The sequence below is a fragment of the Solanum stenotomum genome, chromosome 10 (assembly GCF_019186545.1).
Source record: "Solanum stenotomum isolate F172 chromosome 10, ASM1918654v1, whole genome shotgun sequence".
Taxonomy (NCBI): Eukaryota; Viridiplantae; Streptophyta; class Magnoliopsida; order Solanales; family Solanaceae; genus Solanum; species Solanum stenotomum.
The window spans coordinates 14,803,805-14,823,703 of NC_064291.1; the positions used below are offsets into that span (position 1 = coordinate 14,803,805).

A 19,899-nucleotide genomic window follows, 5' to 3' on the forward strand; every position below is an offset into this window, starting at 1 on the left:
TGGTGGCTTCCGAGGGAATAGAATACTGAGAACTATGGACTTCCATAAAAATCTAATTTCTCAACTCATCAAAATTTAGAACATATAATTGACCTTGGTAATGAAGAACACCATCTCCCCCTTGGGAGAAAGCCTCAATGGTTTTTTGGAAAACGACTTCTTCAAATCCACTACAACAGGATCAAGATCTTGCTTAGCCTTTACATCTGACACAAACAATGAGTTGGAGACATTTTGGCCAATGATACAACCTCATCAGAATCAACCAAGAGAAAACCTAGCCTAGCTAGTCTATGAAGATCGTGAACTAACTCTTTCTTAGCATCCTTAACATAGGCCATAATACTCATCGACAATCGACTAAGGGCATTACACACCACATTGGCCTTGCCCAGTTGATAAAGGACACTCATATCATAGTATTTCAAAAGTTCAAGTCATCTCTATTGGCAAAGATTTAGATTTTTTTTTATTGAACATGTATTGAAAACTTTTGTGGTTGATAAACTTGTCCACACGGGCATTGTACAAGTAATGTCTCCAACTCTTGAAGGCCAAAACAATCGCTGCTAACTCCTAGTCAGGGGTAGGGTAGTTCTTTTCATGAACCTTAAGTTACCTTGAGGCATAAGCAATGACTTTTCCATTTTGCATTATGACATACCATAGTCTAATTCTTTAAGCATCACAATACACAACAAACCCGTCGAAACCTTCTGGTGATGTCAAAATCGAAGCGGAGGTAAGCCTATCCTTCAACTGTTGAAACTTTACTCACAGCTTCTGACTATATAAACATAACCTTATTTTAAGTCAACATAGTCAAAGGAGAAGCAATTAAAGAGAATTTTTCCATAAACCTTCTATTGTACTAGGCCAAACCCAAGAAACTATAAATATCTTAAGTGGACAAAGGTGTAGGAAAATTCTTAACTGCCTCAGTCTTCTTAGGATAAATCTCAATACCCTTACCGAAAATAATGTGGCCAAAGAAAGCAACGGACTTCAATCAAAACTCATATTTGCTAAACTTTGCAAGCATTTGACGATCCTTGAGGACATGCAAGACGATCCTCAAATGATTGGCATGCTTATCCTCACTCCGAGAATAAATCAAAATATCGTCTATGAACACAATTATGAACTTGTTAAGGTATTGTTTAAATACCTTATTCATCAAACCCATAAAAGCGTTCGGAGCATTTTTCAATCCAAATGACATCACCAAAAACTTGTAATGACTGTACTGAGTTGGACAAATTGTGTTAGGAATGTCGAATTCCCTCACCCTCAATTGATGATACATCGATCGAAGATCAATCTTTTAGCTTTTAGAAGAAGCTAGAACCTTGAAGTTGATAAAAAAAGTCACCATTGATAAAAACAAAAGTCACCAATCCTTGGATAAGATACTTCTTCTTTATAGTGACCTTGTTCAATTACCGCTATTCAATACACATTCGGAGCGAACCATCTTTCTTTGAACAAACAACAGTGGAGCACCCCTAGGAGAGATACTCGGTAAGATGAAATCCTGATCAAACAAATCCTTCAATTGATCCTTTAATTTCTTAAGTTCTACCATAGCCATACAATAAGCACGAATAGTGATAGGTCACATATATGTGAAAAGGTCAATAATGAAGTCTATTTCCCTTTCATGAGGAATACTAGGAAGATCATTGGGAAACACTTATGGAAATTTATTTACAATAGGAACTAACTCAAAGTAGGGGTTTCAGAATCCATATTCCTAACCTGAACAAGCTGATAAATGCAACCCTTAGAAATCATTTTCCTAGCCTTTAGGCAAGATGTAAACTGACCCTTATGCGCTGAATTTTACCCTTTCCATTCTAAGATAGGCTCGTTCAGAAACTAAAATTTGACCCACAGGAGGTCTACAATCAATGGAGGTATAATAAGAGCGAAGCCATTCCATACCAAGAATAACATCTAAGTCTAACATATCAAGCTCTAAAAATTCAACACGAGTGACTCTATGAAAAAGAAAAAAAGGGTAATATCTATAAACTCTTTTAGCAACAATGGAGTCACCAATAGGTGTAGAGACAGAAAAGGGACCAAAACGAATTTTAGGACCAATATCAAATCTCATGGCCACATAAGGAGTAATGACAAATTATTCTCCGGATCAAGCAAACACATACACATCATAATGAAATACTTTCAACATGCCGGTAAAAACATCTGAAGAACCCTCATGATCCTGTCAAATTTGAAGAGCATAAAATTTGTTCCGACAAGGAGAACCCAAACCAAAACCACTAGGCAGAGCTTGCCTACCATCTCTAACCTTAGTAGTGAGAAAAAAACAATCGCTCATCTTGGGACCACTCTTCCCACAAACAAAGTAAATCATGGAATCGGCTAAGCACTTTTATGGATCACTTTTGCCACACTTTTGTTAAGGGGGAATAAAAGATACACTACCACCATCTCCTTGAGGCTTAGGGTTAGACACTATCTTTGTTAAACTTTGGAACCGGTTCCACCGGTCCTAGAATGAGAGAAGTGACTATCACTAGTCCTAACCCTCTTTGAATTGTTTGACTTCTCCTCTAGATTTTTCTCTTAGATTTGTTTGGAATGTGTCATCAAATGTGAGATATCCATCTCCTTGATTAGCATGAAGGTTTGACACTCTTTGCCACCCATCTTGGACACACCCAATACAAACTTGTTCATCGTGACCCTAGAGTCGTCAACCATAGTAGGAGCATACTTATACAATTGATTGAACTTCAATACATACTCTTTCACATTCATGTTCCCTTGACAAATATTGATGAACTAAAGCACCTTGCTTCCCTCATCTCAAAAATAAATGATCAAGAAAATTCCCTTCAAATTTATCCCAATCGAGAGGAACCACATCAATTGCCCTCTCCTCTTTCCATTAATTGAAACAAACTTGAGTCACACCCTTAAGTTGATAAGTGCCTAATTAATTTTTCCTTTTCCACTAGTGTAACTCCCATAATCTCAACCATCTTCTGGATATCCTCAACAAACTCTTGGGGGATCTTCCTCAACTTTGAAACCATTAAAATCTACGGGATTCATCCTAGTGAAGTCCCCCACCCTCATGATCGTCGTACCCACAAATGTATTTACCGGGACAAAATGGCCTCCTTATTAGTTTGGAACCTCAAAGCTTGGGTCAACACTTGGAAAGCAGTTCGGAACTCAACATGTGATACTTGTTGGACCGGTACATGAGGAACCTCGGGCTCCATATTGTTACCTACATTCCTTCCCACATAAGCTCTTTGAGGAGGCATATCCTGAAAAGCATTGGAGTAGAGTTGGAGAAAGACTTTTATAGAGTTCAAATCTAACGCACGATTTTAGAGTAGTGAAAGAAGTGAAGTTTCCTAAATACCTTGTAGCCTCTTATTCATAAATGTGGCATGCTTCGCAATCATTAAAAAGACTTCACTTTACGCTACTTGTTAGACATCCTATGACTTTTCTAAAACCTGAAGCTCTAATACCAAGTGTATTATGATCCAAAGCATACCCTAGACGTGACATGGTTAATAAATCTTCGAAAGACCCTAAACAAGCCACATGACTTAAGCAATACTAAGAATCGAAATAAAATAAGATAATAGTCTCAAATAGAATCATGATCCAAAAAAGAGTAAAACTCATAAGGGGAAAATATGTAATGTCTGAAATAAGCCTTCTAACATCATAGTACGTCGCTAGGACAAGCCCCTAGCCCATTATATAGTCTAAAAATAGAAAAACTAGAAAGTAATAAATTGATAATGGTTGTGGATTGAGAGTATGAGGAATCACCTATCCAAATAATCAACCGTTGAGCAATCACAAACTAGTCACATCTAGGAGGAGGTGCATCAGACCCTATATTATGAGATGATATAGGCACAAATATGCATTAGTACAATGAATGTACTAAGTATGGGAATGCGTAAAAACATGAGCATAATAATATAGTGAGCTTAAACATGATATGCATGACCAAGTAAAATGTGATAAAAGCCGTTTTAGGAGAAATAAAGTCATGTACAAGGTCAGTGTATATTTGAAAGGCATAAATAAAGCTTTGATAAAACCTTTATAAGGAACATAGTTCATTTTTGGAATATTTTCCTCTAATAGAAAATAAGACCATGTGAGCTATAACGTGGAATCTAGTATGACCCTCATACTGAAAAACGAAATCCACATGAAAAGGTAAAACTATGTATCATTTATTCTTGCTAAAATGGATCAACTAGCTTAGGTAATTTAAGACAATCATACAGGGGCACGTAGCTTGGGACAATGAGATTATTTCTAGAGACCCGGCCTCCACTACTAGGAGAGCCTTACTCTCAAAGTCCTCTTGGTGCTGAGTAAATCCCAATGAAAAAGACATAATCACATTCATATCAAAATACTTGGAAAGGCAACAATTACAGACTACCAATCCAATCATAACTTCATAATTAGAGTAGCTCTTTTCAAATCATGATTTCATAAACTTCTTCATAATAGACACTTTCTTTTTTTAGCATTTAAATCATTATTTCATTCAAATGTGAGAAAGCATTTCAGAAATCATTGACACTTTATTTTAAAAGCTTCGTTTAGCCATGAATCATTCTTCTCATAAAACATACATAAATCCTTTATCAAATTCTTGATAATAATCCATAAGTTCGTAAAACATTGTTCATAGTTCAAGTACATAAAATAGGCACATGCATGGATCCATATAAAATCGATTGAAAGTTATGTAATTAAATCAAATCATGCATTATAAGCTTGAATATAAGCAATTTAATTATAATAAAGAGGACCTATGAAGATTTGCATGAAATCTAATATAATTCGGTAAAATCAAGTTAGGGGATTGAGATTCTTTTGGGATCCAATGGATGAAACGAATGCATTGGTTAAATCCTACATACCTTAGAAATCAAAACCCAAAAGAAATTGAGAATAAACCCTTGATGCTCTTGAAACCCTAACCTTCACCTTGAGAGTTCTTGAGAGATTTGGGAGAATTGAGTAAATGAGAGGATTTAAGCTTAGTCTTAGGAGTAAAAACGGTTATAGGGTCAAAACGAAAGAGAATTGGGGTTAATTTAGTAGGAACAGACCAAAATACTCTTACTTAAAAACTGCCGAATGATCACATGGACCATAGATCCTTCCGTAGAGACTAAGTTTAAGTTAAAAATTTCACAAAGTATGGATCACTCCTATGGATCCCTTCTACTGCCTGTAGAACACTCTACTATTCTTCATGTTCATTCGTAGATCAATAATCAAAGTCTTGACATTTTCCAAACTCAACCTATGTCCTATGACTCCTTCCTACGGCTTGTAGGACTTCCTAAGGACCATAGGGTGGACCCATAGTCCATTACACTAGTGCCAAAATGCAACCTTTTCATTTCCAAACCCAACATTCAATTGTCTAAGGTATTTCTAGTGGCAAACTCACCACTTTACCTGTAACATATCACAAATTTTATGCTAAAGATCCAAACAACTTTTCATGGGTGTATCAAATTGGAATGGATGATTTCCTACTTGTACGTGTGTTTAGTATCATTCCTAAGTGTGGGAAGTACATCGAATGTGATTTAGAGTTATAAGGGATCGTTAAGCCCAAGTCAAGTTCAAAGCTTTCCACACTTAGGAATGAACGTTTGAAAGTATTTCATACTCATATGTCTCACATGAATTGTGCCCATGATTCTTTTCCCAGAATGTTGTGAGAAATTTCCCTAAGAACATTCGACGTACTAGTTTTGTTCCTATGACTACTCTTAGAAACTTAATGTCTTGATCGCTTATCTGGTAGTTTGATGTGAATGTTCGTTCCATATGTTCCCTAGTGGAGTTCCAAAATCTTATTATGAACCAATTACATCTGAGTTAGTAGGCAAAGTGTAGAAGTCAGACATATAACAAGAGTCCTTCTCTAATTTTAGACTGGTCCATACCTATACTTTGTGTTTGAGTGTTTTAGTTCATGTTTTAAGTCTGCCCCTTCTGTATTCCTTCAAATGTTTATGAAATTTATGGAGATTTTATTTCATATAAAGTTAGATTAATTTGGTTACCCTAGCTTGACATTATTTGAGGACGAATGATTCCAAGAGGGAGATATTGTAACACCTCACAAATTTTATACCAAAGATCTGAACCATTTGTCGTGAGTATATCAAATTGGATTGGATGATATACTACTTGTACATGTGTGTGTAGGCTTATTCCTAAGTGTGAGAAGTATATAAGATTTAGTTTAGGGTTATAAGGCAAGTCTAACACCAAGTCAATTTCAAAGCTTTCCTACCGACTAAGTTTCCACATGAGTTTATCTTAGGGTAAACTTCAAATTATCATATATGTAATTATATGAAGATTTTAACTCATAACCTTTCAAATTAAAGGACTATGAGTCTTCTTTCCAATGTCACCGACCGTGTGTTAATAAGAGTCCGGAGTAAAGAGTTATGATCAATTTACCGGGTCCGCGACACGGAGAGGAAGCGGACCTCACTGTCCACTTAAATAAAATTTCGTATTCTAGTTCAAATTTTAACTTTTAGAGGGTATTTTTATCCTAAAAACGTTTGCTATATGACCCTAAATGTGTAAGATTTTCTATTATTAATACTGGAAATATTAGCAATGACTTTCTATAGAGGTCCAGTGAGGAATAAGTAATCTCCATCTTTCCTTCATCTAATTGCCACATGTGAGGAAAATAACATATTTTTATACATTATTTGGGACAATTCAATCTACACTACATACTTTATTTATGGAAAAAGATCTTAGTATTTTGAGGCTTGAGCTTTACATGGAGCTTCTTGTCACTGTTTTAACTGTAAGCACACTTAATTAAAGAGATCATACTTTTATCAAGTTGATTAAAAGGTATTAAAATTTAGTCATTACTTAGATAATTTTAATAATGCGATGATGCTTGATTTGATACGTAATATATGCAATTTTTGACAGTTTAATTCATAGAATTGTTCAAATGTGGTGCTCGTGTTTGAAAAGGCCCTCTTACACCCTAGAATTGTTCCAGTTGTCGGCACTTTTCGTTATGTTCTCTTTTCTGCTACTTTCCATTGTGGAAGGTAGGTTTCCTACTTAATTTATCTCTACATTATGAGGTCGCTTAAAAATAACTATATGTCACTATTTATTATACGATGGATTAATTAGAAAACTTACATGGGTAACTATGCGCAGCATGTTGAGTGCATGAATATGTGGACAATGTAAGAATAATTCTTACTTATGGCCCAAGTTTACTTGTGACCCAAGTAATACCATAAGTAATATTTAATGAGTAATAGATCTCGTCCCTACATTAGTTATTTGATGGACGTACCAGATTAAGTCTTAACCCCTATATATTGGTCCTCTCTCCACCCATTAGGCTTACCACATATTCTCTATAATAATTCCATCGCCGACGGCTGTGATAACGTAAGGCTAGAACAAGGAGATAGAAATCAATTTACGACTAACGGTTCTGCTTCTCTCTATAATGATGTCTTTCTCATCATGTATGTGCCCCTAACGATCTTTATGTAAGATTATCGTGTTCAAGATCTTGATGTGTATTAAAGTATTTAATCTTACATGTGGTATCCGAGCCTAGATTATTTGAACCGACAATCTTTATAAATTATATAACCGCATCAGCCTTGGTAAAGTAATAAAGAATAGTCACTGCCCAAAACCACTAAATAAATAAATAATTATGTTTTGTTTTAGATTTCACAAATTCTGAAAGACTTAATCTTCCCGTAATGTAATAATTATTTTTTTGTTTTAGATTGTGCAATAAATTAAAGTGGCCGTTATATGATGAATCCACGATTTGAACTCATTTAGGGCTTTATATTAAAAGATTTAGTATCCTCAAATGCATATTTTGTGGCAATAACTAATGTAAATCCTTGAGTTTCAGGTATTTGGATTGAGGATCAAAACATGGACACTAATGAGCAAAAAGGAACAAGGTAGTTGAAAGTATGAAGAAAAGAGATCCTACTAATCGCCTAACCCATTGGGCTAGTCGCCGAATGTCCATGATCTTGCCTAAAGTTCCAGTGTGACAAGCCTTGAAGGAGAAAATCAAGTCAGCGATAGAAAGGAGCAGTCGTCGAGTCACCGAACGATTCAACGATGTTGTGCTAGATTTCCCTAAGTTACAGAACTTGAAGATACTGAAGACCAAAGCAAAAAGGCAATGGAATTGACCAAAGGGTGAGTCACCGAGTGGATCGGCGATCCCGACTTATTGCACCGAATGGTCCTTCGCAGCATATTTTTGGCTACTAGAAATACATTTTTAAATTTTTAGTTTAGTATCCAAGTTTTATTATTATTCAGTTTTCAAGTTTGGAACTTAGGACTAGGAGTATTGAGACAATATTTTCCTTAGCTTTGAAGATTTGAAGATTTCCATTTTTGAGAAATTGGAAGTGCGCTTTTGAGATTCTTCAACCTTGACCTTTGTAAAGATGAAATTAATCATACCCAGTTGAGGAAAACACGATTTAGTAACGATTTCTATCTTTTTATGATGTGTAGCTAAAACCCCAATTCTTGGGGTGTGATTATGTGATTATGGGTTGATTTAGCTGCTGGTTATTGTTAATTGATAGTTTAAATTCTATTTAAAAGTGATTTCATTCAGTAATTGTGGTTTAATTTAAAGAGTTGTAGTTGCAAATGTAATTCTAACTTTCTGTTTTTTGCTTGCTCGAGAGAGAGGTTTTAAAACCACAATTACTGATTTGATGGTATATGGGTATTGGGTTGTCATGGGTTTAGCTCGAGAGAGTGAATCCTAAACCCTTTTCCACACATTCAGCTCGAGAGAGTGAATGCAATAAAGCGTAGGCTGTTCTTATTTGCTTCTTATTGGTGTTCGAGAGAAATCAATTTGATTCGGGGTAAACTCTTCGAGAGAAAGTTTATCCCCATTAAAGTCTAGCTTATTCATTGATTTACAGCTATTTACTATCAGTTGCAGTCACCCATTTGTCTACCTTAGCCCATAATCGAATCACATCCCAATAACCCGTCTCTTTACTTGTTAATTTGTGTTATTTGTTGCTGCTGTAGTTGCTAATTACAATCAAAACCCCCCATATTTGACACTTGTGTCACCCTTAATTTGAAATATGCTTTTATTCATAAATTTCTTTACCTATGATTGACTTGAACATACTTGCACTTGGCTCTTGAATCTTAAGCACGTACCACTACCTATGGGATTCGACCCCAACTCACTTAGTTGGGTTATATTACTGACTAAAGATCGTTGGCACTTAGTATTGGAAGAAGTGTCTTGATATGTGAAATCAAAATGGCACCGCTATCGGAGAGTGGTGTTGTTTAAGAATCTTTAGTTAAGTCGAATTTTGTTCTTGTTAGTTATAGTTGAACTTACTTAATTTTCAATTTTGATATGTGTATTGCTATTTTGAGCAGAGAATTGGAGCATATCTGGTAGCAAGAGTGATCCAACAGATTACCCTCTTTTGAGCTTGATGATTTTTAGGGATAACATCCAAAATTTCCAGAAATTGGAGGGTGAAGTCATTTATGAGTTGTGGCAAAGGTTTAAGAAGCAATGCCCAACTCATGGGATTCATGGGATTCCAGAGAAGATGCTTTTATAATGTTTCTACCAGGGTCTTGGCCCCAAAAATAGAATAGTAGCTGACCAAATCTCACCAGGTAGTCTCATCCAGCTACCTTATGCAAAAGCAGCCCACCTCCTTCATCACATAGCCAAGACCAACAAGGAGGAAGAAAATGACCAAGAATTGGCTAAATTATTGACTCAACTGGATGACTTGGCCAAGAAAATCATGGAATTAGAGGTAGTGTCCAAGAGGAAGGATAGGTACATCCCCCCTCACGAGCGTCGAAATATGAAGAAATAAGAGGGTGGGAAAATTGAAGAGGTCCTCTTACTCATTCTACACAAAGTCGAAAAGCACGACAGAGTGTTGGAGGAGTTTAGAGAGAATGTCTTGATGCTGAACTAGATGACAACCTCTCATTCCATGCTCATTCAGCTACTAGGGTCCCAAATGGACCAAGTGTTGTCTCACCTCTTCCCAGAGCCAGAAAAGGGGTCTTCTTATGAAAATGAGGCAAACCCCACTAATGGAACTTAAGTGGGGACTTGCGTTGTAGCACGACGTTAACTAAGGCGCTGCTTGGGAAGCAACCCAAGTTTTATTTTATTTCTTTTTAAGTTTGAAATAATGGTGTGTTGATTGTGTAGGTCAAAGTGTGGAAGGTGTTTGAAAAGTGCAGGTTGGCGAGCTAATAGTCCTGTTGGCGACTCACCGAAGAGGTCGACAAGCCTGACTTGGACCGCCATTGGACTCAAGAAAATTTTAAAATGGAGTCTGTAAAACTCGGCGAGCCTAGGAGCTGATTGGAGAATTGCCTACCGGGTCGGCGATCACGATCTAGTCCGCCGTTTGGACTCCCACAATAACTGGATGTCTTGTAAACTCGGCGAGGTAAGTGCCCACTCGGTGTGTCGCCGAGTGGGTCGGCCAGTAAAACTAATGTTGTCGAATGGGCAAGAACTAGATGATATTTAAAGGCCAAAGGTTTAAACTTTCAAACTCTTTCACTTTCCCTCACTTTTGAACTTCCCAAACTCACACCCGCACTTTAGTACTAAATAGTTTTGAATTTTTACTGCATCTTAGTCATCGGATTTGTGTTCGGAGTGGAGTATTTAGCCGCCTAGCATTTCAACTTATCTAATTGGCATCTAAGGTGTCATGCCCCCAAACTCAAGGGGTGCAACTGGCTCCTAATGCCAGAACTCAGGCCCGAGCCGACCCTACTGAACCATTTGCTACTAGCGCATGGCAGGGGCCTTGTTGGCCGAAAGCTTAATTTCTTTTATATATCTCGGCTTAATATTAAGCTTTCGACCAGCAAGGCCCCTGTCAACAGATCTATAAAAGAAATAGCTACTCCCAAGAGTTCATATAAAGAAATAGCCAACTAGAACAGCAGTCCTAATTGGACCGTCGAGGCCACCATGATCCCTATAACGAAACTGAAAGCAAGTATATATCAATACAATACATCAAACAGCTAACAAGCAGCAGCAAACCAACAAACTAGGCCAGCATGGCCATAACGTAGTTGTACAGCCCACGCACTAGTCTGCAAGCCTCTAAGAGTAGTAAAGATTGGCGGGACAGGCCCCAGCCAACCAATAAAAATATATACAACAAAAGCTAACAAACCTCCCAACTCTGGCAGCTTCGGAGGAAAGGGACTACCCAACAAGATAGAAGTCAATCCTGCTATTGGGGAGGTCTACTGGGTCTTCTATCGAGTTCTGCATACATGAATGCAGCGAACCCAGACAATGGGCCGTCAGTACAAAATAATGTACAGAGTATGAAAGGTTATTAACTAAATGATTAAGTATCATAATATACCAAAAGTCAATTAGGTGAGGAAATCATATTTAGATAAGCATGCTAACCCACTACTGAATCTAAAAAAAATACAATAATGATCAAACAGCAACCTAACCAAGCCCCCATAAGCTTGGTAGGTACAAACAACATACCACCTACCTAGGCACCCATAAGCCCAGAAGGTGCCAAATCAATCTACATAACCCTATCGGTAGCCCCTTGTCTTTGTATGAAGTCACAAAGCCCTTTTGGCAACGATATTGCCCCGTAGGCAGTGCATAGCCCTCTTAAGCAACATCAGAGCTCTGTGTGCTACACGTAGCCCTCTTTTGCATCACATAGCCCTGTAGGCAATACATAGCCTTCTTTGGCATCAAAATAACCCCGTAGGCAACACATAACACTCTTTGGCATCAATATATCCTCGTGGGTAACACATAGCCCTCTTAGGAAATAACATAGTCCTATTAGACAACATCATTGCCCCCATAGGCAGTTCATAGCTCAACAGCTAACCACAATTGCCTCAAAGGCGACAACAAACAATTGAATAAGCTAAAGGTGAGCAATTTAGCTATAAACAATATATATATATATATATATACATATATAGTTTTACAAGTCATTCCTAACTCAGGGTTGTTCTTAACAAATTGTGAGTCCCTATAATGAGAGTTTATAACCACTCAATCAGCCAACCATTCACAATTACATCTACAAGATCACCAACAATAACTACCCTACTATATCACTCCCAAGCTCTAAGGAAATATGCCGAACGAAGGGAATAGCCTTAACATACCTTTTCCTTTATAATTTATGTTGAATATACCTCTGTCCGCTCCACTACAACACTTAAAAAAAAGGTAAAATCAATCAGTAATTAAGGACAAGAATTACTACGATAATTGATACGGATTCCTATCGTAAATTACTATCCAAGACCTAAGGTATCCATAAACTAATAAAAGATGGTTCCTACTTGTCATTACATGCCCATAACAATTAAATAAATCAAACCACTCAAAAAATGGTGCTTCCACGGAACTGCACCGCTCAATTCACCATGAAAACTATACCAAAACGACGAGCTCGCAAAGTAGGGCAACTTTTCATAAGGAGCCAAGAAGAGATTATGAACACACAATGATGATTTGAGGAGAATTTCTCTGATTTTCATGGGTTTCTTACGAGTTTGAATGAAGAAAAATGAAGAAGATGCTATCTTATAAGCTTCCACCGACTTAGGGGACCCACCTCACGTGCTTGCTTGAGCAGTCTCACAAAAATGGGAATATCTCTCTATTCTGAAGTCGTATAAACAAATCGTTTAATGTGTTAGAAACTAGACCTTTAGACCTTTGAATTAATAAGTCATGGTCCCCACAACTCATTATAAATTGGGAGAAAACTTCTGAGATATTTGACCCAAATTTCAGAAAAATCTTTAAAAAGGAACTTACGGTAACTTTTGTCAACTTTTATTTTGCGGCTTACCTTACTTCAAAACATGAGATACAACCCTTTAACACTTAAAATATGACATACCACATCAGTCTTAATGTATTACTCACCCTCTTTGTCTTTCCATGAATAATTTACATGTTTTGAAAAGTCGGGGTGTTACATCCTTCCACCCTTAGAAACATTCGTCCTCGAATGAATATGACTCACACGATTATGTCCCTAGGAGTTGCCAAAGTATAGGCAAGGTATCCTTAGTAAATGTTACTATCCAGAACCTGAAACGCAGAAATTCTAACCTAGGTGTCTCACACGACGGCATAAATAACTAAGCACTATAGCTCCGCATTAATAGTGCGAGCAAAATACAACGACAACAACCATAATAATAAGTTATAATATAAAAAATTAGAAGGTATCTTACCTTACTTCACTAATATAAAATGATATGCTATCACCCTGGGGTATGAAACAAGTGAGGATATTTGGACCTCATGCCATCCTCTATTTCCCCAGGTCACCTCTTCTCTATTCTTGTTTCTCCACAATTCTTTAACCGAAGCCACCTCCTTGGTCCTCAATTTACGGACCTGTCGATCTAATATGGCAACTGGAGTTTCCTCATAGGACAAATCCTCTGTTATCTGAACATCCTCAACTGGGTCAACCCGATAAGGGTCTCCTATGCATTTCCGTAGCATCGATACATGGAAAACTGGATGAACAAATTCTAGCCCCGAAGGCAATTCTAACTCATAAGCCATTTTTCCTACCCTCTAAAGGATCCGGTATGGCCCAATGAATCTTGGACTAAGCTTGCCTTTCTTGCCAAATCTCATAACACATTTCATAGGCAAGACTTTTAAAAATACCCAGTCATCGACACCAAACTCTAAGCGCCTTCGTCGCACATCTGAGTATGACTTCTGTCACCTTTGAGATGTTAGCAACCTTTCCCAAATGAGCTTAACCTGCTCCACTGTTTGATGTACTAGGTCAGGTCCAATCAATCCTAACTCACCTACCTCGAACCATCGAATGGGAGATCTACATTTTTCCCATACAAATCCTCATAATGTGCCATGCCGATGCTAGAATGATAACTATTATTGTATGCGAACTCAATAAGAGGTAAGTGGTCATCTCAACTTCCATTAAATTCCAACATGCATGCTCGTAGCATGTCCTCAAGTGTTAAAATAGTGCATTCAACTAGGTCATCTGTCTGAGGGTGAAAGGCGGTACTGAGATTAACTTGCATCCCTAATCCTTTCTGGAATGAGTTCAAGAAGTTAGCGGTAAATTGTGCTTCTAGATCTGAGATAATAGATATTGGGACGCCGTGCAACCTAACAGTCTCTCGGATGTAAAGCCCTGCATAATCTTCAGTTGTGAAAGTAGTCTTGACTAGTAAGAAATGGGTTGATTTTGTTAGTTTGTCAACAATTACCCAAATAGAGTCAAACTTACAACGCGATCGAGGTAACCCTATAACAAAATCCGTATTAATTGCTTCCCACTTCCACAAAGGAATGGCTATCTCCTGGACTAGCCCAGCGGGATTTTGGTGCTCAACCTTCACCTGTTGGCAATTAAGACAATGTGCCATAAACTCAGCAACGTCCTTCTTCATCCCATGCCACCAATAGATCTCCTTAATATCATGGTACATCTTCGTCGAACCAGGGTGAATAGAATAATGGGAATGATGTGCCTGTTCCATAATCTGATGTCGAAGCCCTGCAACATCCGAAACACACAATCGACCAGTATATCTGAGGGCTCCATCTCCTACTATATCAAATGCTACAGGCTGCTGATCCTGAGCCTTGGCTCTGGGCTGCTCTAAGCTAGGATTCTCCTGTTGCCGTGGTTTTACCTCCACAACTAGAGATGATACAGTTGTGTCCTGAATTGTAACCCAACTATCGTTTGCCTCTAACAATCTGACTCCCAAGCTAGCTAACTGATGAAGCTCTCGTACTAGCTCACTCTTCTCAACACTTAAATAGGATACACTACCCACAGATCTTCGACTGAGGGCATCGGCTACCACATTCGCCTTTCCTGGATGATATAAAATATCCACGTCGTAGTCTTTGAGTAACTCAAGCCAGGCTATCGCAGATTTAACTCCTTTTGTGTAAAGATATATTGAAGGCTTTTTTGATCTGTGAAGATGTCAACATGAACGCCATACAAATAGTATCTCCAAATCTTTAATGCATGCACAACTGCAACCAACTCTAAATCGTGGGTCAAATAGTTCTTCTCATTCTTCCTCAACTGCTTTGAAGCTTATGCGATAACCTTACCATGTTGCCTTAGAACACATCCCAACACAACACCAGAAGCATCACAGTACACTGCATAGACTTCTGAACCCTCTGGCAATGCTAGAATTGGTGTTGATGTCAACCTGTCATTCAGCTCCTAGAAACTATGCTTGCATGCCTTAGTCCACTGGAACTTAGCTGCCTTTTGAGTCAACTTCATTAATGGTATTGAAATTGAGGAAAATTCTTCTACCAACCTTCTATAGTACCTAGCTAACCCTAAGAAACTACGAACCTCTGTCGAAGTCATAGGTCTGGGCCAAGTTTTTACGGCCTCAATCTTTTGTGTATCAACCGCAATGCTTGCATCTGATACAATATGGCCTAAGAAAGCTATAGAGTTTGACCAGAACTAACACTTAGAAAACTTTGCATAAAGTTCTCGTTCTTGAAATACCTGAAGGACTGCTCGCAGATGATTTGCATGCCTAGCTTTTGAACGTGAATACACCAAAATTTCATCAATAAATACAATCACAAACAAGTCTAGATACGGCTTAAATATACTATTCATCAGGTCCATGAACATTGTTGAGGAATTAGTTAATCCAAAAGACATTACCAAGAACTCAAAGTGTCCATATCTGGTTTTAAAGGCTATATTTGGAACATCTTTCTCCTGAATTCGTATCTGGTGGTACCCTAATCTTAAATCAATCTTTGAGAAGAACTCAGCACCTTATAATCGATCAAATAGGCCGTCGATCCTCGGAAGGGGATACTTATTCTTTATAGCCGCCTTATTCAGCTATCAATAATCGCTACACATTCTTAGTGAACCATCTTTCTTCCTCACGAATAACACTGGCGCACCCCAAATATTTAACTCGATAGTCCTAAATATTTATTTCTATGGACTGTTTATAAATATAGAAAATCCTAAATAAAATAATTGAGTCCAAATTAAATTTAGAATCCAAAACCAAAAGTAATTGGATTCGTTTTTTTCCGTCGCGTGAGCTGTCCGCGTAGAACAGTGCTGCCTCAAATTATTTGTTTTATCGCCATGCATCAATTGGCCAGTGGCTTTAAAGATTGCCACGTGGCAATGAAATAACAACATGGTTTTTTCACTTGGCGCTACACTTCTTGTATATTGAAATATTAATATAATACTCAATGTAATCCATTAAGCTGTCTGCTTGATTTCGTTCTTCAATTTTTTATTTTTGATTCGTTTTAGCTCTAATTTTTTTATTTTTTCACAAATTTAATCCTACAAATAAAATACACAATTTAGCACAATGCATAAAATTTATGCTCAAAAAGGAAAAATATAAATAATAAATGTGAGGCAAATAATGATTAAAAATATGTATTTTTAGCCTCAGATAAACACCCCACACTTAAAACGTTTGCTCGTCCTTGATCAAGCATTAAAGCTTATCTCAAAAAAAAATTCATACTAGCAATGTCATCACTTTGGTTAATACAAACAATTAGGTCATATACCAATTTCAAAATATCTAGTACACTTCTCATTCATTATGCAAGACATTCAAATAAACAACAAACCTCTAAGCTCCTAACCTCAAGGAAGGACTTTGAACTCATCAAATTTAAGCTTGCTCAAGTACTCTCATCAAAGAAAGCTAATAAAATTATCTATCTATCATGAAAAAAGTGCCCTCACAAAAAGAAATAGTTCACACACTCAATTCAAAAGATTGAATATAAATTAAGGACTTCATATCAAGAACAACTCTCACACTCACAAATAAAATTCACATGTATGCACAAAGAACCATACTCTTTCCAATTATGTACATCTCCACTAATTAAGCATGCTTGAATAGAATCAAATAGGACTTTAACCGGTTGTAATGTAGGCTAGGGGACGGGTAGAAAAACTATATAATAGTGACTTACACTTCCTTAAGCACTTTGCAATTTTAGACATCACCCATTATTTTCAGTCCTCTCTTCAACAATTATTTCACAAATAATTCTCATCATCTCAAAATTGTTTCAATCATTTCTTTTTAAGTTTTCATTCATAATAGCCACCCTCAACTTACGTATTATGCATGTGTTAAGGTGCACGATGTCCTTGGAAGGACCAGGGCCATCATTAAGGTAACTTTTTTTTTTCTCATGACACTTTTTTTTTCATGTCACATTCTTTCAAAGAGGGTTTTTATGCACTTTGTAGTTATCATTGATTACCTTTCTTCACTCAACCATCCCTTTTTCTCAGAAATGATAATTAGAATAAGTCTATGCTATAATGCTCAAAGAAGCAACGTGCAAAAACTAGAGATTCCACAAAATAGTCAAGGGCAAATTATGGCTACCAACAAAAGACTACAGGATCAAAAGGGCTAACTAGTGATAAAATATCTGAAAAGGCTAAAATTTATCACACAAATCAAAGAAAACCTATTATCATCTCCTAAACAAAGCAACACTTTTTATTTCGCTTCAATAACATGCAGGGCAAGTTCTAGACTAAGATGCAAAATATGGAATAAACAAAATCTCACCACACATGGCACACATATCAATCAAGATGGATCCATTCCACTTCTAAGAGAGACAAAATCATAACAAACTACAAAATAAAATAAGTTATATACAGAGTCACAACCATGAACCTAGATGTCAAAAAGTTTGCAATTTCACTAGCAATCAAGCATTCACAAAAAATTACTACTCAAAATTAGGCCCAAATAGTAAGTATCTCATAACTCAAACAGGTCATTTCTTTTCTCTCCAAAAAAAAATTAAAAAAATAAAATAAAATAAAAAAATAAAATTTATTCCTAAAAAATAAATAAATAAAAGACCTTGGTTCAAAGGGACTATCCTTAGGAAAAGAACCAAAAACAAAAGCCAAGGATCCCATTCTAAAAAAAAGACTCAATAAAACAATAAAAGCTAGGAATTCATTCCTTCACCCCACACTTAACAAGATGCTATGTCCCCAAAGCATTAAATAAAAAAAACAAGGGTTAGGAAAACTCCATGAGGCCTTTAGGCCTAGCTAGTAGCATGTTATCTTTATTTTTATCAAGGGTAGTCACCCCACACTTAAGCTCAAACATGTTCCTTTGCTTCAATTTTTTTTCACATTTTTTTTGGGTACTCAGACTTCCCCTAATCTGCAAAAATAAGAAAAGAAAAATAAAATGATACTAATAAAATAAGAAGGTACACTACTAATTGGGTTGCCTCCCAATAAGCGCTTAATTTAATGTTGCTGCACGACACGATCAATTTTACTATTTTTCCTTCCACTTTGAAGATATGAATTGCACCCCCAATTTCACATCAATTTTTCTATCACGCTCAAGGGGTGGTGGTATAAAAATAAAGGTCCCAAGCAATAGATATTGCATTATGCACTTCTTGGATCCTAAGTGAGGAATGTAATTCTCTGATGTTGGAACAATAAATTCAAGATAGAAACAATTTTCCTCCTCCATACACTCTTCTATAGGCTCAGATGACTCGATTAATTTCTCATCATCTAAACATAATGTGGAAAAATTATTGAAATGAGGTCCAATGCGCCCTAACTTATAAATTAATTTATTATTTACACCCTCATATTTACACATACTAGAGTTTTTAAAAATAATATTATCTATTTCATTACATAACTCTAGTATGCTCTTCTCAGCAATGAGACCATCAATAAACGTATGATCAAGCAATTGACCCTCACCTTTTAGCTCTTCAACTTGACTTATAAGTATTTTTTCTTCCTCACACATATTATTACTAAATTGTTGGGTGTCATATGATTTAATCTTTGCACTCAACTCACAATCTAAATAACAGAGATCAAATTCAAAGCTATCTTCAAGATTGCGCTTATATATTGATTCATAGCAAAGTATTAACAAATCTTTCATGTCCCCATACAACTTATCTTGTTGAGGAAAAATTAACCTATAAGAATCCATAATATCAGAAGTACAAGAATTGCAAGAACACTTATCACCACATACTTTTTCAGGTGACATCTCAAGAAGAGTAAAACAAATATGATAATAATAAAAAAACAAATTTAAAACTAATCCTAAGAAACAAAAAAGGACTACAAGTCAAAATAAATACTAAAGACAATTTCTAAGTCACATTCTACGGCAACGGCGCCATTCTTGATAACGTCCAAATATACTTTTTGTAAAGAAATATAAATGATCGTATGCAATATATTTACCCAACTATAAGTCGGGGTCGATCCCACAGAGAATATGGAAGAACATTGTCAATAGAAAATATTTAACCCGATAGTCGTTATATAAAATGGGGGAATTTAAATTGAAATAAAATAAAAACAATAAAAATAGCTTTGAACTAAGTATTTATTTATATTCAGATTATTATAAATAACTAGGAATGTGTTCCCCATAAACTCATAACGTGGTAATCCTAATAATAGTAATCCTATCCTAGTGTATCACATTCAAATTGGTAAGTTATGTATCTCTAAATTCTTGGTACGGCAAATATAGAGTTTCACCCCGCACCTTGGTCTGGCTACGTATGTATAATTTACTAACCCTTACATTTACCTCATATTAGACATCACATCAATGTATGACTTAGTTTTCACCCTCGCACCAATTAACATTAGACTATTAGATAATATCACACTAAAT

General features: G+C 36.5%; 1 protein-coding gene across 1 annotated transcript; it reads right to left on the bottom strand.

The window, feature by feature from the left end:
* Positions 1-3,134: 3,134 nt before the first annotated feature.
* On the bottom strand, positions 3,135-13,717 carry LOC125842765 (uncharacterized). The gene is made up of 2 exons (XM_049522080.1): positions 13,544-13,717; positions 3,135-3,308 (listed from the first exon to the last, which is right to left on the bottom strand). Exons 1-2 carry the CDS (start codon positions 13,715-13,717, stop codon positions 3,135-3,137), a joined length of 348 nt encoding a protein of 115 aa, XP_049378037.1.
* Between the last annotated feature and the right edge of the window lie 6,182 nt (positions 13,718-19,899).